Here is a 25492-nt window from a genome sequence, read left to right on the forward strand (position 1 = left end):
TCTCTATGGCTTTTACCATAGAGATTGGAGGAAATCCTAAAGTGTGATACTGTGACACCCCTTCCAGGCTCCTAGCCAGAAGTGATGTTTCAGCCTTGTGCAATGGCAGTCTTTGCCCCCCCTCTAAATGCCCCTGCAAATGTTGGGACTAGTGCTGGTAACCCTATTGGCAAGACTGTGGCTTTTTGTAGTCAGTTTCCTGATGGCCTGTCATTTTCTGCATAGCTGGATCATTCCATATCCTCTGGCATTTCTCTGGATTATGCTTTGGCAGGCTGGGCTCTGTGGGAATTGGCAGTTGTGTGTTGAGTTAGCTGACATACGAGCAATGCCGGTTTCCCAGCTTCAGCCTGTATGTGTATGGGGAGGGGCTGTGGCTCAGTGGTAGAGCATCTACTTGGCATGCAGACCCTTGATGGACCAAGGATCTGATTCAGTATAAGGCAGCTTCATGTGTTCATGTGTTGGACTATATTTTCTGCTTTGATTTGTTACACTACTTTGTTTCAGTTAGCATTTTGATATCCCTGATTAAAGGACTTATTGTACTGTGGGGTTTTATTTTTTGTTTGTTTGAACAAATATTAAGATATCTTGAATCATAGCAGAAAGGACATGAATACTTGATAGATGGATAGATAAAAGATTTGGTAAACCTCATGGTCAAAACATCACACTCATTTTTAACAACCTGCCATCAATGGGATTACTGGTATACTGGGGTATTATCCCTGTCTTTTAGACTTGTAGGATGTCCTGCAACAGCTTGTGATGTGACATCACAACTTGAACCACCACCCCAGGGCAGTGATTGCTCTGCTTGAAGCAAAATTCTTATTTTCCAGCAGAGTACATCGAAGACGACGGCTGCTATTCCAGTAACTTTAAATCTTACCATTTTTACTTCTGTACTCCATCTTTCTCTGCTAGACTGTGAGTGCCTGGCCATAAAAGAAATTGCCTCGACAATTCTTTTATTTGTACCACTCACAGATTAATTTTTTTTAAAAAAAAAGACTGCAATGCTAGGCTAGTTTATGGCACCTGCAAAGGGTTTACTTAATCTTTGCCTCTCACAATGCAGCTGACTGCCATTCAGATTCATGTTCTTCAGACTTGCATGCTTTATTGCAAGTCACTGAAAGCTTTCAAGACATTACCAACAAAAGAATAGATAAAGTTATAATGGACACCAGACACTCAAGGGATAGCTGCTAAATAATATTTGTAGCCAGTGATGTGGTGCTTCATGTGCAAAGCATGGGGATTTTTCCACTAAAAAGGAGCTGGATTTCAATTTGAGATTCCATGTTAAGTGTGTATGCGGCATATAATAATTGTATTTCTGTATTTGTGTTTTAGTGAGCAAAATGTACCATAGCCCCTTGATTGTTCACAGCTAGCATCTGCATAACCAAGCCTTAAGTACTAGATGCTTGGGAGAGCCATCAATGGGTGATTGAGAGCAACTGACCGTCCTTGTGCCAACAGCAAAACCTTTTAAAATGAATGTGGGGTGGTTAGTATCCCCAAAATGGAATGCATTTTTCCAGTCAGGTACCTTAAAATTGCCTGATTCTTTCCCAATTGGCAATTGGCACTTCCAGGAAAAAGAGGATTATTTGATACCCTTTTCAAATGAGACAATATCTGTGTGTTTTATATGTGGATATCCATTAACCGCAAATTAAGCATATTGAGAAGGCCCATTACCGTTAAATAATCCTACTTTGTGATTCACAGTGATTTTTAAGAGCGTTGCCCTATCATATCACATAACACCCGCATCCTGCTGAGACATTCCATTTTGGAAACTCCAAATATGCTTCATGAATAATTTCAGGTCAGTTTGTTTCATGTGGGATGCCAACTCCTTCTTCTTTGTAGTCTAGAGATCCGTTGTCGTTCCAGGAGAACTCCAGGCCCCACCTGGAAGATAATAACCCCAAATAAGGCCCTGCGGGAAAATAGGCTTTACCCCTCACCCTTGTCAGCGCTATTTCCCCAACTGAAACTGATTCCCCAAGCTGTGTGTGTGGGGGGGAGTCCAGAGCTGGTGGTATACTGTCCATAACCAGGACTTATCCCTGGCCTTTGCATGCAGCAAAAAGAGGTAAGACGAGGTAGAAGGGTGCTGTGGGAGAAGGCCTGCTCTGCTTCACACTGCAAATGGGGCACAACAGTTCTCCAAGTTCCTTACCATAATAGTTTCCGGTCAGTGGAAACTTAGCAGAGCATGCAAAGATCTTAAGAGTTTTTCTCTCTGATGTGCTTTTCTCTCTGATTTTTTCCCCTATGTTCAGAGAATGAGGGACCACTATAAATGTGGCACCCCCACCTGCAGTCCAAGGTGGCGCCATTCATTCTGTCACCTCAGAATTCTACCACGACCTCATTGTGCTACATGTGTAGGCCAGAACCTCTTAATGCTTTCCACTGAGGGAATATGAACCCATTAGAGGTAGGAAAGGGGCTCTCTCAGCAGGACTCTTTCAGGTCCTTAGCAGTCGCCTCAAGAGTTGATGGCACTACCTGCCTCCCCCTGGACATCTCTCTTCTTTATTAGAAATTTTCTAAGACAAATCTGTCATACAAAACACAAGTGTCTATCACTGACTTAAGACTCCCTCATTCTCTGCATCTGTTCACAAAAGCACTTTGCTTTGAAGGTTCAAACATCAGAACTCTTGGCTAGTCACTAAGTAGTAGAGTTATTTTAAACCAACTGAACCACCATGATAATAAGGTGATATCACAAGCTCTATTATATCCTTGCCTCTTCAAATGCCATCAAGTACAGGGCTCTGCAGGAGCAGGTCCTCTCAAAGTATTTGGCATCTTTCAAAAACTATAGAGGCTCTCAGCAGGATATTGTTTCTAATCTAGAAACACATATGAGCAACTTTCTACTACAAAACAAACCACAGCAATGCTCTGTGTGTGTGTGTGTGTGTGTGTGTGGGTTACATATTTGGGGTATTTTTGTTTCTTGTGACCACATATGCTTTATCTGTTAATACTGAAAAGTGATACACTGACTAAACAAAGGGTGTTGGGAAAGGTACCCTACTGGTCATTTTCCATATTTTATTTTCAACCAACGATACAAAGACTGGAAATTTGGCTGATTTTTTCCTTCCTATGACATTTTCCCAGGATAAAATGGAAAAAGGGAAAATGTTGTGAGCCATTTTGGATCCCCGTTCGGGAGAAAGGTATAAAGTAAGTAAGTAAAGGTAGATCCATGTGGGATTTTATTCCAGTTTTTTCCCCAAGTCCAGTAATATCAGCCTTGCCTTTTAACTTAAGAGCTTGTGCAATAAGAGGAGTTCCCAAAATATTATTAAAGGTCCAAATGTATGTAATTTGAGATTTAACGAACCATCTCTTTGATTGCACATTTGCTATGAACTAACAACGCACTGGCATTCTCAGATACAGCCCTAGAAATATTTTTTGTTTTTTTAATTGCTGACTGTGAATTGGAACTGAATTCAGAGTAACTACTGCTATTTTATTACATGTAATTGGCTGAATAATACAGCCAAGAGCCAACTGATGCAAGATGTATGTGTGAATGTGAATTATTCATCCAATAAAAATAAACAGAATGGATAGGACCCTTTCACACCACAACGTGATCTGAACAAACCCCAGTTAGTTGTGCTATCTGAATGCCGTGTTCTAGCAACTCAGGGTTTGTAGACTTGCACCAAACCAATCTGTGATTATCCACCACTCTTATTATTCTGTCAGTCTTATTGTAATTTTTAGATTTGATGTTTGTCTGCTTTTTTTATGCCACCCTACCTCTAAAAAACTCTAAATTGGATCAGCATTCTGCCCTCCTCCATTTCACCTTCAAAACAGCTCTGTGAGATAGGCTATGCTGGAGAGAAAGTGACTGATCCAAGAACACTGTAGGGTTGCCAACCTTCAGGAAGTAGCTATCTCCCGCTATCACAACTGATCTCCAGCCAATAGAGATCAGTTCCCCTGGAGAAAATGGCAGATTCGGTAACTGGACTCTATGACATTGAAGTCCCTCCCCTCCCCAAACCCCGCCCTCCTCAGGTTCCACCTCAAAAATCTCCAGGTATTTCCCAACCCAGAGCTGGCAACCCTAAAGAACACCCAACAAGCTTTATGGCAAAGTAGGGATTTGAACCTTGGTCCTAGTCTAGCCTGATATCCTAATCTCTACACCACGTTGGTTTTCTGTTTGTACTGTACACTCTTAATCTGGATACAGGCTGCCTTGAACAATTAAATTACAACAACTAGTTTTTTTAAAAAATAATTAATAATATATCATACTATAAGTTACCATAATAGTAGGGACAATCTTTCTGGTAAGTCTAGGCAGAGAACACCACTTGTGATCTTCTGTATGTGGTGTGTCTAATTCTCCCTGTTTTCTGCTTCATTTACCACACCACATCTATTTGAGAGGCAGCCAGCATTTTATGTTCCCCACCAGCACCATCTGATCCACAAAATTTAAGCTCCTTTGCTTATAGCTTTATCCACCTCACAGTCTAGATCTAAAAATCCATGTGGTGATTGGCTGTTTGTCAACATATACTTTCAGTGGGTTTTGAGATGGCATTTATTAGTTCCATCTTCCCAGTTCATGCCAGCACATATTTCTTCTTGTCTCCAAAGGGGCACGAGTTTCTAAGTTCAAGAAAAGAAATTCTAGTTTTGCAGCTGCAGGTTCTAGCACACCTGGGTTGTTTTAATAGTGGTGCACCTCCAAGCAGAAATCCATCATGTTACGGTTAGTTACCTTTTCCTTACTAGCTGGCTCGCCTGTAGAGTGAGCATCTGGCATTCACACATGGGTGCTTAATCAGACAAGGGAAGAATTTGTTTGCTGATCTTCAGTAACAAGAAAATCTAATGCCCAAAGAGCACAGCCAGAAGTAACCCTTAGCCTTTCCCTTTGCCTTTAGGAGATGTATTCACTCAAGACCATTCCTTCTGAACTTCTGGCTGCAAAGGGTGCATCAGCAAAAATGAGGCTGTGGTCAGCAATATTTATTACCTGCACTTAGCAATGTTTATTCACAAAACTAGACCAACAGTACTCTTAAACGCCTTTTGCAAGTGCTGCTCTTGCTTCTGCAATACACACCTGTGCTATTGCATGGCAGGTGGAATGAACACTTCTTGCTCTTTGTTGGAAATCACAAACAACTGGGTCTTTTCTATAACAACATCTTTTGCAAGTCCACTGTGACAGCTGCATGGCAGAATAATGCGCTACCAGTTTACCATTTGCCACACACCCTCTGAAGTAAGTTGTTGCCCAGCGGAGAGTCATCTGTGTCCACTTTCTTTCCTTATGCAAGCCGCCAGCTGTCTGCCTATGGACTCTGCTGATATTTATTTTCCTCCAGAAGAACCAATCTATTTTTTTACCCCAAAGAAGGAAGAATAATCTTATCGTACTTGGGGCTTAAAATTAAGCAGTTAATGAAAATAACAGGTTAACAATAGATGACATTTGGAAATGTCAGCTTTTCTTTTCCTCACCTGTCACCAACTTATAATAAACTGTATCCTGTCTTGACACAAAGACAATAGAGAAACTGGAATTTCACAGATAAACAAATAAAATCATCTTCTTGACAGTGACAGCAGGGCAGGCATATATTGGCACTGGTGATCCTGCCCATTCAAACATTGCACAGATGAGTCCAATTTCCTGTAGTGTCCAAAGCTTACGTAGACATTGGAAAAGAACAGATATATAATGCCAAGCTCTCTTCAGATCACCGAAACCAAATAGGCCTAAACCAAATTTCGCCAATCAAATAAATCCAAAATTGCAGTTTAAACAGTAACCCGAGTTTGACTCCAGTATAACATAAATGTTTGAGAGGAAGCATAAATAATTCCTTCCCAGTTTCTTCTGACACAGAGATCATCAAATCTAATTTGCTTTGCATGCTGAATGGTGGAGGCATTCTGGTCTCTGGCTGCTGCCACCATCCTACAAATTATTGTACATCAAAGAAATGAGCTCTGTCTCCAAAATGATGCCAACAGTTCATGAGCTAGAAAATAATGAAAAAAATGCACCTATGAAATTACTGAAAACATCTGAAGAAATGAGTTAATGGTGATTGCTCACTGGTTCCTTTCAAATGTCTCCAACGGCGTGTGCTAAGAAACAAAGAATTGAAATATGAGTGCCAGGTGTGAATGTATGGCTAGGATTCAAGTTTTGTGAAAAATTCTAATCGAAAATTAACGGTTCCATATTTTGTTGCTAAGTCTTCTTGCCGAATTCCAGGGGGAGACTTGTCTGTTTCAGTCAAAACAACAAAGACTCTTGTGGCCACTTAAAGACTATCAAATACACACCCCACCACCTTCAGGCCTTTATCAAAATAAATGTTAGTCTTTAAGGTGTGATAACCAAGGAGTGCCCGTGTTTGAGTGTAGAGGAAAGGGCAGGGAATCTTTAGGCTGGGGGGCTTTGGCTGCCACCAGCTGTAGAATATTTTTTTGCAAAGGAGGAACTGCCTGCCTTGGTATGTTCAGCGGGCACTTAGGTAGACGAAGGAATTGTGAAACAATGAAAGACTCCTCTGAAGAAAAGGCAACTCTTTCTTTCCTTCCTTGAGGTAGGGATGTGAAGCTGTTTAGGGATGTGGCTTGATGCTGAAAGAAAAGCAACAGCAGCTTATTCCAGTTGGAATAAGTTTATTTAGACACACACACACCCCAAAAAAAGCACAGGTGGAAATTGGAATATGCACAAGGCTGCACGCATTGGATACTGCGGTATAATTATGGAACAGCAATCATTCATTTCCGGGATTGCCTTGCCTACACAGGATAATCCAGTTGCAAATGACTGCACTAGTACACAATAGGCGATTGTGGGTGCAGCCCAAGTTTAATTGAAGTGCCCAGAGTCTCAGATTTAATGGAAGGCAGAGAAATACAAGCACAAACCCCTCAAACTGCTGAATACATCCACTAACCTAATACCTAGGCATGTGGGGGGGGGGGGAAACAGCTGAGTCTAGCATTCTTGCTCTTCCAGTGTGTGTTAGCAAAAGAACACTGTGTGTGTGTGTGTGTGTGTTAAGTGATGTCAAGTTGCTTCTGGCTTAATGTGAATTAAACGTCCAAAACGACCTATCATTAACAGCCTTGTTCGGGTCTTGCAAACCGGCTTCCTTTATAGAATCAATCCATCTCATGTTGGGTCTTCCTCTTTTCCTGCTGCCTTCAATTTTTCCTAGCACTGTTGTCTTTTCCAGTGACTCTTGCCTTCTCATAATGTGACTACGGTACTATAGCCTTGGTTTGGTCGTTTTAGGTTCTAGGCCAGTCAGTTCATATTGCCACACTGAGGAGTGTTTATATTTTTGGCCCCTGTATGAGCGATCTACTTTCCTACCACCTGGAAGACTCCTAGAGTTCCATTTCAGATACAGAAGAAATACTTTGGGGAGCGATGAAAAAGAAGAGTCGGTTTTTATACCCTGCTTTTCTCTAACTTTAAGGAGTCTCAAAGTGGCTTACAACCACCTTCCCTTCTCCTCCCCACAACAGGCACCTCTTGAGGTAGGTGGAACTGAGAGAGTTCTGAGATAACTGTGACATGCCCAAGGTCACCCAGCAGGTTTCATGTGGAGGAGTGGGGAAACAAACCCTGTTCTCCAGATTAGAGTCCACCGCTCTCAACCACTACACCCAGCTTGCTCTCTCTCAGTGACAGGCACTTGTCACCACAGGTGTCACACATTTCTTTGTTGTTTTCCCTGTTGAAATGATCTGAGGGACCCTCTTTCTGGGTATGTGCCATTGGGCAGCAGGCACTGCGCCAGGAGGAGGTGGTGGTGACCTAGGGTTGCCAGGTCCCTCTTCTCAACCGGCGGGAGATTGTGGGGGCGGAGCCTGAGGAGGGCGGGGTTTGGGGAGGGGAGGGACTTCAATGCCATAGAGTTCAATTGCCAAAGCAGCCATTTTTCTCCAGGTGATCGGCTGGAGATCAGCTGAATTAGCAGGAGATCTCCTGCTACTACCTGGCAGTTGGCAACCCTATGGTGACCAGAAATAGCGCCTGCATTGTGGAACCTCCTGCCAAAAACTATTAAGAAAATGTGGTCTCTTGTTTGTTTCTAGAAAAGGTGCCAAACGTTCCTTTTCCAGAAAGCATTTGAATGATTACGAGGTGGGTTTGTTTGGTTTTGTCTTAGTATATGCTGAGTATATTTCTTCTATATGCTTTTAGACTATGTTTTGATGTCCCCCCTTTTTTTTCTTTTTTGACGTTATCAGTAAACTGCTTTGAGCTCATGGAAAACTGGTATAAACGTTTTTTAAATAATGTAAGCAGTTTGGGATTTGAAATGCTTCACAGACTCTCAGAAGCAGAGGCTATTCTTTCCTATTTTAATTCCTACCATCTTTCCTGCTAACATGCGTGCGTCCAGGGAACACTAAGTAGTTTTGGTAACACGAGAGCCAGTGTGGTGTAGTGGTTAAGAGTGTCGGACAAGTATCTGGGAGACCCAAGTTCAAATCCCTGCTTGAGCCATGGTAGCTCACTGAGTGACCTTGGGCCAGCCACACACTCTCAGCCTGACCCACAGAGTTGTTGTGAGGATAAAGTGGAGGGCAAGAGAACAATGTAAGCCATTTTGGGAGAAAGGTGGGATACAAAAGAATTAAGTAAATAAATAAAAGTCAGTGTTGTGTTATGGTTGTTGTCAGGCTAGGGCCAGAGAGACACAGGTCCAAATCTCTACTCTGCCAGGATGTTCACTGGCTGACCTGGGATCAGTCACTGGTTCACAGGTTGCTGTGAGGATAAAATGGACCATGTCTGCTGTCGTGATGAAAGAACAAGTAAAAATAAAACAAACATCTTTATTAAGACACTTATACCCTGCTTTGCTTCCTAATGGGGACCCAAAGCAGCTTATATCATTCTCCCCTCCTTCATTTTAGCCTCACAACAACCCTGTGAGGTAGGTTAGGCTAAGAGAGTATCACTGGCCCAAGATTACCCAGCATGCTTCCATGGAAGAATGGAGATTTAAATGAGTCTCCCAGATCCTGATCTGACACTCTAATTGCATTGTCTCATATATAAAACCCCATTATATCGCCCTGGATTTTACTTGTCGCATTTGAACAAGTGGTCCATCCCCTCTGATATATTTTCATCTCTCCTCTGCTTCCTCCTGTCCAATTTCATTTGCCTCTTGCTCTAGATTCACTCCAGGATCTGTGCCGCGTCACACAGCATCTTATTTATCCCTGACCTTTCCTATACAATCATCTCTATATATTTTCCAGGTTATTTATTTGTGCAACCATGCTTTTATTATTACAGACGAACAACAGAACAAAAATAAACCATTCCGATTTCTTTTAAACACAAAAGGAACGATTCAGCACATCCATCAACTAGCATAAAAGACACTTGTGGCAGCAGCAGCGAAGCTAAACATTCTGGAACTAAACTGAGTGACTTCTCCATTTGCATTTCAATGTGCCACGTATTCATTCAGTCCAGAGCTGCTTCATAAAAAGTACTGCCTTATGAACTCTCTGGAAATAAACTGAAAAGCCTGGTTGTCGCTTTCAACAATGGAATACAACATAGAAGAATTAGGTTTTTGCTTAGAGCTTATTTGGGGTTCTTTTGTTGTTTTGTTACAGTCTATGTAATAAAGTATTTACAAGCTTCACAACCTCCAGAGTGTTTCTTCTTCCTCTTAGGTATTGCAAAGGTGCAAGCTGAGGAAATTTTTATTTGCTTGTTGAAGTTTTCAGAGCGACTTGACTTTGACACACTTCCTGATATTCTTCATACTCATCTGCCTGCGGACTCCCCAGAAATTACAATGCAACCCTAAAGATAATTTATTGGAAGTAAGCACCATTGAACAGACCCAAGTAGGGTTTTGAGCAGATACTCTTAGGAGGGCACTGGGAGCCAGTGCTCAGTGCAAGTTGCAGCATGATATTTGGAGGGGAAGCAATTGCCTATGGAGTAAGGAAAGGCAGCATGGTATAGCCCAATCTCGTCAGAAACTAAGCAGCCTCGGTACTTGGATGAGAGACCACCAAGGAAGTCCCTGCAGAGAAAGGCAGTGGCAAACCACCTCTGCTTCTCACTTGCCTTGAAAGCAGGGTTGCCAACCTCTAGGTTCTAGCTGGACATCTCCTGGTATTACAACTGATCTTTAGCCAATACAGATCAGTTCACCTGGAGAAAATGGCTGCTTTGGCTATTGGACTCTATGGCATTGAAGTCCCTCCCCTCCCCAACGCTCTCCCTCCTCAAGCTCCACCCCAAAAATCTCCAGGTATTTCCCAACCCAGAGCTAGCAACCTTACTTGAAAGCCCCTTGCTAGGTTTGCCATGAGTCAGTCGTAACTTGAAGGCACTTACATATGTCAGATCTCAGAAGCTAAGCAGGGTCAGCCCTTGTTAGTACTTGGATGGGAGACCACCAAGGAAGTCCAGGGTTGCTGTGCAGAGGAAGGCACTCTCCTGCCAGTGCAGAGGAAGGCACCTCTGTTAGTCTCTTGCCATGAAAACTCCCAAAAAAGGGGTCACCATAAGTCGGCTGCGACTTGACGGCACTTTACACACACACACACATATGTAATTGCTTAAGGCATGTGTTTCAGCTTACCGGTAAGTATCAACAATGCACTGGAGGTAAAGGTTGGGACCCACAGGAGTTCAGTGCTGCAGGGCCCTGCACCCTTTACAGATTCATTGTCCCCATTTTGCTGAATGAGTGAGAAGGGCTCAGGGTTACCCAATGCAATTCAATGGCTGTAGGGTCAAGGAAGCACTTACTCATGAATAATAAGGTTTGGACATAGTTGTCACAAGATGTTAGCAAATAATTGTTAAACAAATGCATGCAGATTATGATTAAATAGTCATAATTAAATATTTTTTGCCCATGAGAGCAAAAAATAAAAGTAGAACCTCCAAAATCAATGTATTTGCAGGCTTGAGGAAAACATCAGAAAAGAGCTATCCTTAGTGTGCCTTGCCTGTGACTTTCACAGAAGGATTTGGCTTATTAATTTTTATCTCACCCTTCCTTTTAGGTAATTCAGGATGGCATACATAGCATAGATTTGGGTCCTCTCCATTTGTCCTCACAACAACCCTATAAGGTAGATCAGGCTGAGAGGTAGTGACAGGTCCAAGATTACCCGGGAAGCTTCATGGCTAATGAGGGTTTTCTGAACACAGATCTCCCTATTCCTAGTTCAACACTCGAACCACTATATCACAGTGGCTTGCCATTGAAGATAAGTGTACTTTTTATCCAATCCACTAAGATCGTCGTTATGTACCTATAGTTGTATGCCTATCTGAACAGTTCTCTACCATAGAATTTATTGTTGCCTTTTTTATTGATGAGAAAATACAAAGTGCTATGTGATATTCATATACACACACACACACACTAGGGTTGCCAGCTGCAGGTTGGAAAATATTTGGAGATTTTAGGGGTGGAGCCTGAGGAAAGCAGGATTTGGAGAGGGGAGGGACTTCCTTGGGGTATAATGCCATAGAGTCCACCTTTCAAAACGGCCATTTTGTCCATGTGGCCAGATCTCTGTTGCCTGGAGATCAGTTGTAATCCCAGGAAATCTCCAGCCACCACCTGGAGGTTGGCAACCATAACATGTATGGGCTGCCAAGTCTGAGCTCCCATTGTTCACCACCACTACAAGATGCAGCAGGGGGGAAATTTAAAAATTCATTGGCGCTGCAAGTGTGATGATGCCACTAGTGAAGCAAACCTGGAAGCATCCGCAATAGCTCTAGGGATCACCATAGAGTGTGTGGAGATTCCTAGAGCTACTGCCATCGCTTCCAGGTTTTCCCCAGAAGTAACACCATCACACTTGTATTACTGCTCCCCATGTCCTGCCCCCAACTCTCCTGCCAGCTGCCAGCCTGACAACCCTAATACATACACAAAGTTCTTGCGGGGAAAAAGAAACAAACAGTTTTTAATCTGTATTGTTAGTACTACAAAAGTAAAACACACAGCAGGGCAACTGGAAAGCAACAGAATTGTTCATTATTTGGGTTAAAATAGGTAGAAGAGGGTTCTGTTTAATGTAGACTCTGTTGCTGGAAAGGAACATTGCAAATTCTAACCAATTCCAACATAATTTGTCAACAATTTTGAAAATGAAGTCCATTGCCACTAGGTGGCTCCCTCCAGCATCCCAGTGAAACAGCTTCCATTATTTCCATTCCTTCTGTGTTTACATTAACAGCTTCAACAAAATATTCTCACAGTTGCAACTCAGCTATGAATGAAACTACTTTCACTGAAAACCTGCTGTAAACAAAAATCTGCAAGGAATCAAACATGTTCTGCAGTGAGAATTGTTGTGTGGGAGGAATGTGACCATATAAACGTAGCTGAGAATCTCTCATAAAAAGGTAGCAGCAGATACACAATCCAGAGTCCTCATCTGAACTTATATTTATATATTTTCATTATATGGGGTTTGTGGTGGTTTCTCCTCCAAGCTCCACACCTGCAAACATCAGCAGTGACACAGTTTTAGATTGCTGTGTTATCTTTCAGACTTTTCTATTTTGAAGACAAGCACTCCATGGGCCAAGATTTTATTTACATATCCAGCATTTCACTTTTTATAATCCAGACACAGCAGCCACGTAATGCTTTTTATTAGGAACAACCAAAATGACACAAAACAGCATGCAGGCTTTCTAGTTCTCCAGAGCTCTTCATCAGGCAGGATGTTAATGACTAAAAAGGAAGGAGGGGTGAGACGTTTCAGACCATGGATCTTAAGGCCTTGCCTTGCCAACATAGCTGTGTGAAATACTGAGCAGTTAAGCAAATATGAAAGGGGGCTGATGCCAGTTTGCAACTTTGCCATTCTCCCAAAAAGCAGCAGAATACGGAATTTTTAAAAAAATCAATTGTTGATCAAAAGTCTCTCTAACACCAGGTGAAGCACACAAGTCACTTCTAGGCTGACCACAGAAAAACGTGGTAGTCAACGAATTAACAAACTTAAAGATTAATTTTAAGTACTGCATAAAAACGACAACAACAAAAAAGCCAAATTGTGTAGTACAGCAAAATCCCTAAGCAGCCTTTTCCCATCTAGGTCTTAAATTGTTTATCTCGTATGCTCAAAAAGAGACATGTATTCTGACAAGTGTCCGTGTAAACAAGGCCTACCTCTTGCTTGGGACCAAATTCATTATGGGGGCATGGGAGGGAAGGCTAAGCATAAGAAAGAAACCACCCTCTTCTCACCTCTTACAGATGTACTAAAAAAGCGCAGGGTCTGAGTTTTAATACTTGGCATAAGGGGGAGAAACAAAGGCCGATATTGATCAGAATAATCAAAAGAAGTTTATTGAGAAGTGTTTAGTCAGTTCATTTCAATGTGCTGGTTCTGACCTTTCAAGCCCTTCGTGGGCAAGGACCCTCAAACCGAAAAAGCATCTCATCCCATATGTTCCCATGCACCAGAATGAAAATGTTTCTGGCCTGCCCCTCTAGGGGTAGGGTTGCCAGCTCTGGGAGGGGGAATTACTGGAGATTTAGGAGGTGGTGCCTGGGAAGGGTGGGGGTTTGGGAAGGGGCTGGATCTCAGCAGGGTATGGTGCCATAGAGTCCACCCTCCACATGAACTGTTTTCTCCAGGGGAACTGATCTCTGTTGGCTGGAGATCAGTTGCAATTCTGCGAGATCTGCAGGCCCCACCTGGAGGCTGGCAACTCCATCTAGGGGCATATAGTAATGGTGCTAGAGGGGGTAGCTGCACAGCCTGAGGGCAGCGGCTGAAAAGAGGCAGAGGGCGGCAAGGCTAAGAGGAGGGAGCCCGTCAGAAATTAAATGGTATCCCTGAGGCCAGAAGAGGTTTTAAGAGGAGAGTCTTGGAGGAGGGGCGTGAAGATGGCTGCACCTGTCCATTTCAAAATCAAGTGCCATCATGCCTTTTATTAGGACTAACCAAAACAACACAAAAACAGTTTGCAGATTGTTAAGATCTCCAAAAATCTTTCATCGGATGCGGGATATTAACAAAAGGGGGGAAGAGCTAGAATAGCCAGGTCCCTCTTCACCACTGGCGGGAAGTTTTGGATGCGGAGCCTGAGGAGGGCGGGGTTTGGGCAAGGGGGGGGGAATTCAGTGCCATAGAGTCCAATTGCCAACGCGGCCATTTTCTCCAGGTGAACTGATCTCTATCAGCTGGAGATTAGTTGTAATAGAAGGAGATCTCCAGCTAGTACCTGGAGGTTGGAAACCCTAGGAGGAGCAGATTCAGGAAGGGAGCCTGGCTGGGCCTTCAGGGACTCCCTCTTGCTTCGCATGCCTTGGGGCTGCACCTTGCATTAACAGCCTGACTGCCCCATTCCTTTGTGAGTTTAATAGCCCAGAATCGCTGGCTGATGTTTCCCCACTGGCCGCTAATTGTGAGGAAATGGTCCGCTGAAGGCTTTCTTTGTATGGCCATCACCCCTTGGATATGGAGTCACAATCCCCTTACAGGAGTCCTTTGTTTGTTTGTGTGTGTCTGAGCGAGGATCTCCTGTGTTGTGAAAGTTATGCCACCGAGACTCCAGTTAGTGGTGGCCCTAGACTTGAAAAAACAGAGAATCAGTAAAAATACTGCACATATGTGTCTCCCCTCTCCCCCCCCCCGCCCCCATGGGGCCAATTTATCTCTTTCTGACTGTAGCACTTGCAACAGAAGGTGGGATTCAGCGAACTGAATGGTCTCCATACAGAAAAAGAGATAATTGGTATGCCTGATAGAAGGGTTCTGGTCTTCTTGTCAATGTGTCTGCGTTATATTCATATTTTACAATTTAATTTTCTATTACATAAAGCAGAGAATTATTTATTTATACCCCATCTTTCTCACCAGTGGGGACCCAGTGGCTTACCTTGTTCTCCCCTCCTCCATTTCATCCTCACAACAACCCTATGAGGTAGGGGAGGTTGAGAGAGTGTGACTGGCCCAAGATCACACAACAAGTTTCCGAGGCAGAGTAGAGATTCAAACTGGAACTCGCAGATCCTAGGCAGACACTCTAACCACTACACAACACTCTAAACACTACACAATACTGGCTCTACAATTACATATTATACTGAAAATTACTATTAAATTGTGATACAAATGAAATATAGCTTTTGGCAGAATGTCTCTGCTGCATATTTATAGCATATCAATTCAGCAATTGTCTAGAGCCTGTTGTACAATCTTTTCACAAGGGTACTTCACCTGCTTCAACCCTATGTGCAAGTGATTGCAGAACGGTTCCTATTCTGAACTGTTGCATTCCAGGTTTTTAAAATTTTAATTATTTTATTTTTTGAAATTTTGCTTAATGGCAGGATTATGCAAACAATCTGAAGTGATGCAATGCAAAAACAACCCCCTCCCTGATTGGATGTCTGTGTGAACCAGGTCAAAAAATGTCAACCTCTTGGTTCTTTCATGCTTAACACCAAGGTGATTGCTTGGGAAGGGCTGCAACTAGGAAACGCCCTGCCCTTTTTCGTTCCTCCCACCTGGAACGTGGCCAGATGAGCTTCTTGGCTTGGAGGGAGACTGGAGGAAGGTAAGACCTACTGGGATGGCAATGGGGGGGCAGGTAAAAGGGAGGAAAATAATGAACTCCGAGATGCAGTTGTGGGCAGGGACCCCCAGTTCCATGGCAGGAAAGGAGGGAGATCTGTCTTCACTTCCATAACAGTCCTGCCTATGTGCAAAACTCTGTGTGTGCCCCCCTTCCCTTCCTGTATTGGAGGCCATGAGTGATTGCCGGCTATTCAGGTGAAGAGGGGTCTAAAGAGGAAGCACAAAAAATGATCTTTGAATATGGTCATGAGCAAACGTTTGAATCCAGCAGTAAATCGCTTCTCTCTCTCCCCCCATTATTTCTATTTCTTTAAAAGCATCCTGAGATGCATGATAATTTGCAGTGTTCAGATCGTTTCTTATTTATTTATTTATTTATAGCCTGCCTTTTTTGTTGAGACTTAAGGCATATTACAACATATAGAAATTAGACAACATAAAATATCCAATAAGCAGTGCAATAGGGTTAGGATTATAGAACTGGAAAACGATGCAAACAAAAAACTGTCTTAATGTGTGACCTACCATAATGCAGAAAGTGGGTTACAAGGTCAAAGACCATGCAGTACAAAAGGTTATGTTGTTGGGGGGGGGGGCATATTGCCACTTGCTAAATGTTGTGTGTTAAAATAGGCAAACTGGAAAACAGCAACACTCATAACCTGCTTAAAGCAAAACAAACCCCTTTGTCAGAAAACCTTGATCTTTGAACTCATCGACCACTTGCATGGAACTCCCCCTTCAATTTCAGGAAAATTTCCCCATCAATTCCAGGAAAATTCTGCCTTTGCTTCCATAGTGAAGTTACTCACTGAGTAGTTTACTTGATATGATTCTCAGCCGTTGTGACACCTTACAACCAAGTCCAAACATTCTGGCTCACTTTTTATCCAATTATCAATCCATTATTTTTATGGAAGGGTTCCCCCCCATTGGGTTTGTTCCACTAACTCCTGATATAGTATGGATAGTATGCATTTCCAGTTGAGGCGTGAGGGAGATCTGGCTGCGGCATCTGTCATCCCATTGATCGCCAGGGTTGATTTGGCTAATCTGGCTGGCTAGGCGGGTGTCCCCTACCTCCCTCACTGCTCCATGTGCGTCCCTCCTGAAGCTTCGGTACGACCATCCCAGATAGGAGTGTACCCTTCTTCTGACTGACAGCTGAGACACAGATTCAATTTCTTGTTCCTAAGATGGCTCCTGTTGCAAATACGAAAAGAGATCACATGGAAAATAGTTCATATTCTCATTGATTCATACGAAAGCATTAATCTAAAAATCTTTTCTATAGTTTTTTTATGTGCAGACATTTTTTTTTCCAATAGAGGAGCATTCAGTCCTGTGAGCTGTCCACCTGCAATCTCAGAGACAGCTGTGCTGGGAGGTTGAGGTGGGGAGAACTAGCACATAGCAGGGTGGATAAAAATCAGTGACTTAAAAAAAATTAAATGGATTTTTCTATTTAAATCAGATTTTATTTTAATGGATTTTTAATAAAAATGTTGAGAAAAATTCTATCTAAATATAGTTTTTTTAAAAAAAATTAAGATACATTATAGTCCAATGGTTATTCATCATGAAATAACGATTAGTTTTTAATTATATAGCATGAGTTTGTATATTCATGCAATGTTTGAATTTTTGGGTTATTGAATTCCAATAATCCATTCACAATGTCATGCTTTTCCAGAGGTTTCTGTTAGATTATTTTGGGCAATTTTTCTCTCTAGAAGATATTATCACAGATGCTTGGTTTTGTAGTTCTCAAAATGTGAATTTGTTTCTGCAGAGATAACATGCCTCTTCTTCACGGCAAAAATGATATAAAATAAAGACAGAGTTGAGAAAAATACCTTAATCCCATTGCTCCTTTGCAAATCTATGTACACAGAATCCACCCCTTACCTCTTTAAGTGCTAAGTTTCAAGAAGTTCAATGAATAGAAGATTGTTTGGAGTGGAATAGATCTGCACAAGGAGCTAAGCATGAGGAGGGAGGTGCAAGCAGTAAAAATGAAAGTGAAACCTTTTGAGCAGAATTCTCCACAAGTCTTGGGGTCTTTGTGTGTATAGCCTGAGGTTTATCATAGTTTTCTCTCCCTGAAGCAGAAATCTATAATGCCAACAGGACGTAAAAGAGACCCAGTTTGGTAATATTTTAATGAAGTTCTTCTACCTGTGGGTAAAGCAGGCATACAAGCAAAATTCAAACACTGCAACAAAGAAATGCAAGGCCTGGTGGCCCAAATGAAACTGGAGATAGTTCACCTCACAATAATTTCATAATTAGCTAGGTAATTCTTTTGATATAACTGTAAAACTAATTTGAAGTTATTATTCTAAAAATGAAACCGTCATCTGCTTGTAAATATTAAGATTATACGAGCAAGAATGAATCTTTATGTAGAAAACCATGATTTAAATGTAGTCTTACTGACTAGTGATTTAATCCTGATTTAAATCATGATTTATATCAATTTGATTTAAATCAAGTCCACCCTGGCTCATAGCCTTGCTGAGTAAGGATCTTGCAGGGAGAACTGGGCCTAAATGTGGTGTGAAAGGTACAAATCAATACATCATCTTTTCTCCCCTTCCAGGCAGAAGAATAATAGCAGAAGACTGTCTGGATGTCCTTCCTCTTGGTGCTGAAGTAACACTTGCCACTATGCATCCAGCTCAGGTATGGGAAAGATCCTTAAGAACATGTGCCAGGGACAGTTTGTTTAGCCCCTTCTCATTTACACAATCTAGATTACTCTTTTTCTTGACTTCTGGGGCTGCAAAGTGCCCATGGTATGAGTTCTCTGAGTTTCCCTCATGAACCTTTGAGCTCTGTAGGAAATATACCCAGCATCTGCATCTCTTTTCAGGCCATGAGTAGAAGGGAGAGGATATTCACCCCAGCCTGAAGTTATTCACAAGGGAGGAAATTTGTTTTCTGATTCCAGGAACCAGTGACTTTCGACGATGTGGCTGTGTGCTTTACCGCAGAAGAATGGGCCTTGCTGGATCCAAGCCAAAGAAATCTGTGCTGGGAGGTCATGATGGAGAATTATGAGCTGGTAACCTCGCTAAGTAAGGATCCCTTTGCCTTTAATGGATGGTTGTTCAATAGGGTTGCCAGGTCCCTCTTCCCCACTGGCAGGAGATTTTTGGGGCGGAGCCTGAAAAGGGCGGGGAGGGACTTCAATGCCATAGAGTTCAATTGCCAAAGCAGCCATTTTTCTCCAGGTGATCTGATCTCTGTCAGCTGGAGATCAGTTGAATTAGCAGGAGATCTCCTGTTACTACCTGGCAGTTGGCAACCCTATTGTTCAAGGTCCAAATTATTATTGGTTGTGCTATTTTTATGTCAGTGGGAAAGGGTCCTAGTCACACCTGTAGAGATGTGAAGGCTGGAAAAATTCAGTTATTTTCTGTTTGTTTTTTACTGAGGCCTTTTCCCCCCCCAGTTTTTCCAACAGGAAAAAAATGGAAGAGCACTGAAAACAAACCCCTATAAAATACTTTCTCTTTTAGAATGAGTAAAATGCTTCTTCCGGCCAAACTCGTGCTATGGGTCAGCTGATGTCCATTGGATGTATCTGTGCCCTTAAAGTCCCAGAGGTAGAAAAAAGAGGGGAATAGAACCCAACCTAGAAAACAGAAGTTGGGTATCCAAGGTTGGGTGGGATGAAAAATATATATAAATAATTAAAATATATAAATAATAAAAATATAAAAATAAATAATTAAAATATATAATTTATTTAGATGTTAAAACAGCACAATGGCATTTCCTAAGGCTGATATCTATAACCACATACCAAACGCGTGGTGTAGTGGTTAAGAGCAGTGGTTTGAAGCGGTGGAGTCTGATCTGGAGAACCAGGTTTGATTCCCCACTCCTCCACATGAGCGCTGGAGGCTAATCTGGTGAACTGGATTTGTTTCCCCACTCCTACACCGAAGCCAGCTGGGTGACCTTGGGCAAGTCACAGCTCTGTTAGAGCTCTCTTAGCTCCACCTACCTCACAGGGTGTCTGTTGTGAGGAAGGGAAGGTGATTGTAAGCTGGTTTGAGTCTCAAGCGGTAGAGAAAGTTGGCATATAAAAACCAACTCTTCTTCTTCTATATGACTTTCCTCAGTGGTCTATTTGAAACCCATGTAAAACATGCACATGTTTACAGATATATATACATATACAGGCGATATAAAACAGACCAGGCATGTAATAGGTTGGATATATTACCAATTACACCAACATCTGGTAAGATTGTCTCAGGTTTTTATGCAATGCTGTATATGTCTCCCATATAAGATGTGTGCAAGTATCAACCTAGTAAATCGATGTGAGCCTTCCTTAAAGTCCCAGCCACCCTCCTACCCATCCTTATGCCACAGGGGTGTTTGAAAGGGCAGGCCCTTTCATCCCTGGCACAAGGCCTACAGCTCATAGAGACTTGCAATGTCCTTTGGCACTTCAAATTGGGAAGCTACCTACCAGCCGCAAGCCCTACTGGGCAACACGCTTTCCTGAAACATGGGGCAGGTACCCTATTGGGGACTGTTGCTCAGGAGAGCCACAGGTGGCTCCTGAGCCACCAGCATAGGAGAAAGGTCTGTGTGATATCTATAAAGTAAATAAATTAAATAATATTGAGCTTTACTGAAAAATGGAGGACACAAAGCAACTGCCAACTTCTGAGGGAAAGTGAACATTTAAGTTTTGGTGGGGCTACCAGATATGCATCTGATGTCCACATTACAAAAACAGATTTTACATAACTGTGCAACAAAAAGCTGGTTAACACACTATCTAGAACGGTAGCCCTTTCCCCCTCTAAATCTTTTCCCCAAAAGCTTAGTACAAAATGTGCATTAAATGTCTTACTACTGTCCATTTTGTGTGGCCCACATTTGTGAGGAAGGTCAAAAGGGCTCATGACGGTCTTGTGCTCTGGACCACCACCCAAAAAAAATCTGAACCTGGAACTCCAGCATCCAGACTGCTACTGTCACAACTTGTGCTGCAATGTGTGTTAGAATGATATGCCCAAACCATAATTTAAGTATGCAATAATATAAATATGAATATTCCTATACATACAGTAACAATACACCAATATCATACACTATTGTACATCTTAACATCTTCCACGTAAGCTTTCAAATCCTCTAACTGATTGACTAACATGGAGAAAGCTTCATAAGTCATGTTTGATTTCAGTGTAGGATGTGTCTTATCTGATTCTGATTTAATGGAGGTTACTTCTTTAGTCGCTTGCTCAATAAGCAACAGCATGAGATCAAGTGAACAGCAGTTCAGGATAGTGACCCATCTGTCTTTAAAATCAACATTATCCCCGAATAATGTTAGGATTTTGGCCATACATAAACCACGTGGGATGATCCCTGCCTTGCAATAATCCGATAGCACCGAGGCATGTAGCTCATAATGGGCTGCTTTCTTTAAAATGTTAAATAGTTTAGAAAAATCCAATTGGTAATCAACATTATTACCACAAATCGAGGGCATCTTATTCAATGTTCTATTTGGAGTATGCAAACGTTTGGGTCCATTTGGCCGTGGTGCCAACACATTTGTTTCCTTGGAACTGAGCTTCGGTTGGAATCAAGTCGCTGAGCTGATGTAATGTGGAAGTGTGTTATACTTTTTGGACTTTCGTGGAAATTAGTGTATGATATTGGTGTATTGTTAGTGTACTCATACTTATATTATTGCATATTTAAATTATGGTTCTGTGAATGTCATTCTATAGTGTTTGGCTTATATATGTGGTTTGTATTTGCGCTTGCAGTACGTAGTACATAGAGGTGCGTGTTGTTGTCTATTGCAATGGGTGTTAGGGCACGCACCTCCTATGCTTCTGACTTCCTACTCATTTATTTGCAGTCAGGTTAAAGGATACCCACATTCACTCAGCTGTGGACTTTGTCTTGTCCCGACTTTGCAGATTTTCTGCCTCTGACCCCTTGGATTTCTAGAGTTCCCTCTTATTTGTAGAAGTATAAAAATATTGGTGCTTCAAGCAAACAAAAGGAAACAATCCTATGAGGCAGGTGGGAAATGGCACTAACAGTTGGGCAACTTTGTGAGGGTGGGAGTTGATTCCTTTTTAGCCAAAATCGATGGGGGGTGTACTTCCCGGCCATAGTGCCTCTGTCTTCTCCCCTTCTGTGATATCCTGGGATTGTCCACACCCACCCAGAAAGACTCTCCCAGTGATAAATGAAGGGGTCCTGGGCTTCCTCCATTCTCTTCAGTGCCCAGGAAAATGGCCTGGTTTTCAATAGTAAAGAAGAAAAGGGCAATTTTGGTACAAAGGAGGGATGTAACACTGCTGTATAATGCTGTGCATTTTGGCTGAGGGCCTCATCTTATTCCCAGATGAAATATCCTTGACTTTCATACACCAGGGGGCCAGTATGGTATGGTGTTTATATGTATTTATTTAAAGTGTTTATTAGCTGTCTGTCTACCTTATGGAACTCAAGGCAATGTAAAAACAAACAAACCCAAAACCATAAAATTACATTAAAACCAACACTTTATAGTGTCAGACAAAGATCTGGGAGACCCAGGTTGAATCCTCACTAAGCCATAGAAGTTCACTGAGTGACCTTGGGCCAGTGAAACACTCTCAGCCTAACCTACCTCACAGGATTGTTGCAAGGAAAAAAAGGATGAGTGGAAAACAATGGTGTAAGCCATTTTGGGTGCCTATTGAGGAGAAAAGCCGGGTATAATTTTTTACTGCTGCTGATTGTCATTAGAAAACACTACATTTAACTGTTTCCCTAGCTACTGACAGGTGCACTTCTTTCTGAATTCATATAGAAGGAATGCTATAGCTCTCCCTCCTGCAATGGGTTACTCTGAAAATAAACGTGCCTTGCATATGTTTTACATAGAAGGGGTAAGCTATAAATATTTTTAAAAGCGCAATGTAAGCAAGGTGGTCAGTTTTCAGAGACCCCGCACACACAGAATGTTTTTCTGCATTCTGTTGCTGTTCTGAGCAGGCTTCCTGACAAAAGGAGACAAGCATGCAACAGTAACTCATACATGGAAGCACCGGGCTACCTCCCAGAGGGCAGGTAATGTTGCTGCGCCTCTGCGTGAAGAATGACTGAACAATACAAATAGACACTACGCACAGAGAGGACTGACTTATCTGCCCTGAGCAGAGGCTAATTAAAAAGAAGCCCAGTCAGAGCAGTCATACAGAGATACAGCAGGCACCGTCCTTTCTAGACTGCTTTTTTTGGGCTGAATGGAGATATAACCCAGTAAATATGAGAATTACTTCCTAATTGTGGTTTTACTAACAAGCATTCTACTTGCAGCAATTAAAGCAGCTCTAGTTAGCACCCATCTCTCCATCGTGATCTGACTCAGGCAGTTCATGAGAGGGAGGGCATCTTGGCCATCTTCTGGGCATGGAGTAGGGGTCACTGGGGGTATATGGGAGAGGTAGTTGTGAATTTCCTGCACTGTGCAGGGGGTTGGACTAGATGACCCTGGTGATCCCTTCCAACTCTATGATTTTATGACTCATCTTTGGAAGCAGGGAAAAACATCTATATACCTAATACCGAACTGTGCCCCCTATTTGCGGATACTTACATCCGCAGACAGGGGGCACACTTATTAACCTAAACAGACATTCTGAAAAAAATCTGAAAACTAAAAAGGGGGGATTAAATTCCCCTCCCCCCCAAAAAAAATCTCCCTACCTCTCGCGCCTGCCTCCGCCCCAAGCTGGCTGGGCATGGAGCGCCCACCTCCAACCCCTGCTGGGCCGGTGGGGCACAAGGAACAGAGCAGCTGCATCACTGCTGCGGCGCTCCAGGCTTGTCCACAGCAGCAGCAGGACCGGGAACCTCTGGCAGGCCCATCCATGGCAGCAGCGGCACCTGGGAGCCATGCTGGGCCCGTCCGCAGTGACAGCAGAGCCCTTCTGCAGCCAGGCTGGAAGGGGAGCGGTGGGAGGGGAGTTGGGAAAATAAACACACGGACATGAGTTTTGCAGGGCCCCACTTGTTTGTAAATAAATTCTGGTATTATCCTGAGCTAAATTTTAATTTCTTTCTTTCTCATCAGATTTCTTTTTTTTTTCATAGATGATATATGGAGGAACACAAATGAGGGAGAGCCATCACAGGTGTCCTCTAAAAGTGCCATAGAGGGCAAGAAACTGCATAGCTGCTCAGTCTGTGCCAAGAACTTTTATCAGAAATCAAGCCTTGTTCATCATCAAAGAATCCACACAGGGAAGAAACCTTACCAATGCTTGGATTGCGGAAGGAGCTTCAGTCAGAGAAGCAGCTTAACTTCCCATCAAGGAATCCACATAAATCAGAAATTGTACAAATGCTTGGAATGTGGAAAGAGATTCTATTGGAGAAGCGGTCTTACTTCTCATCGTAAAATCCACACAAGGGAGAAACCACATAGCTGCTCAGCATGTGGCAAGAGCTTTTCTGAAAAATCAGGCCTTACTCAACATCAGAAGATCCACACAGGAGAGAAGCCACATAAATGCTTGGAGTGTGGATACACCTTCAACACCAGTGCACACTTCCATCGACACCAATTAAGCCACAGAGGAGAGAAACCATATGGATGTTTGGATTGCGGAAAGACCTTCAGTCGGCATGACACCCTCAATTATCATCAAAGAACCCACAAAGAGAAGGAACTGTATAAATACTTGGAATGTGGAAAGGACTTCAGAGGGAGCAAATGCCTTGGCCAACGTAAAAAAATCCACACAGGGGAGAAACTGCATAGCTGTTCAGATTGTGGAAAGAACTACACTCTTAAATCAAGCCTTATTCAACATCAGATAAACCACACAGGTGAGAAACCTTATCAGTGCTTGGAGTGTGGAAAGCGCTTCACTCGGAAAAACACCTTAACTGCCCATCGAGCATTCCACACAAAAGAGAAGTTGTATATATGCTTGGAATGTGGAAACAGATTCATTTGGAAAAGATCTCTGGCTTCTCATCGCAAAATCCACACAAAGGAGAAACCATATAGCTGCACAGCCTGTGGCAAGAGCTTTTCTCAAAAATCAAGCCTTACTCGACATCAGAAGATCCACACAGGAGAGAAGCCATATAAATGCTTGGAGTGTGGATACACCTTCAACAACAGCGCACACTTACGTCGACACCAACTGAGCCACACAGGAGAGAAACCCTATGGATGCTTGGATTGTGGAAAGACGTTTGGTCGGCGTGACACCTGCAATTTGCATCAAAGAACCCACAAAAAGAAGGAACTGTATAAATGCTTAGACTGTGGAAAGATCTTCTGTTTGAAAAGCACTCTTACTTCTCATCATAAAATCCACACAAGGGAGGTAACATATTGCTGTTTAGTGTGTAGCAAGACCTTCTCTTCTAAGTCAAATCTTACTGCACATCAGAAGATCCATACAGGAGAGAAATCATATAAATGTTTGGATTGTGGACGCAGCTTCAGACGCAGCACACACTGCAGTCGACACCAAGAAATCCACAGAAGAGAGAAACAATATTTATGCATGGATGATACTCTCAATCACCATCAAAGAATCTACAAAGAAGAATCTGTGTAAATTCTTGGATTGTGGAAAGATCTTCAGCTTGAGAAGTTACCTCCCATCAAATAATCAACACAAGGGAGGACCCCCATCAGTACTCAGTGTGGAAAGAGATCAATCACAGCATGCATGTTAGTCAACATCAGAATATCCAAACACAAACAAGGCAATAGAGATTGCCATTTATGCATGGAAGGTTTTGCCTTGGATTTGCTGCTTTCTAGATGCAT

The 25492-nt window shown here is 42.5% G+C and overlaps 1 protein-coding gene across 1 annotated transcript; it reads left to right on the forward strand.

Moving 5' to 3' along the window:
• The first annotated feature begins 23441 nt into the window (after positions 1–23441).
• Positions 23442–25277, forward strand: LOC130482082 (zinc finger protein OZF-like). Its single transcript, XM_056854897.1, has 2 exons — positions 23442–23655; positions 23794–25277. The coding sequence occupies exons 1-2, from the start codon at positions 23442–23444 to the stop codon at positions 25275–25277; spliced, it is 1698 nt and encodes a 565-aa protein (XP_056710875.1).
• Positions 25278–25492: the final 215 nt, after the last annotated feature.

This window comes from Euleptes europaea, chromosome 8, assembly GCF_029931775.1.
Source record: "Euleptes europaea isolate rEulEur1 chromosome 8, rEulEur1.hap1, whole genome shotgun sequence".
Lineage (NCBI taxonomy): Eukaryota > Metazoa > Chordata > Lepidosauria > Squamata > Sphaerodactylidae > Euleptes > Euleptes europaea.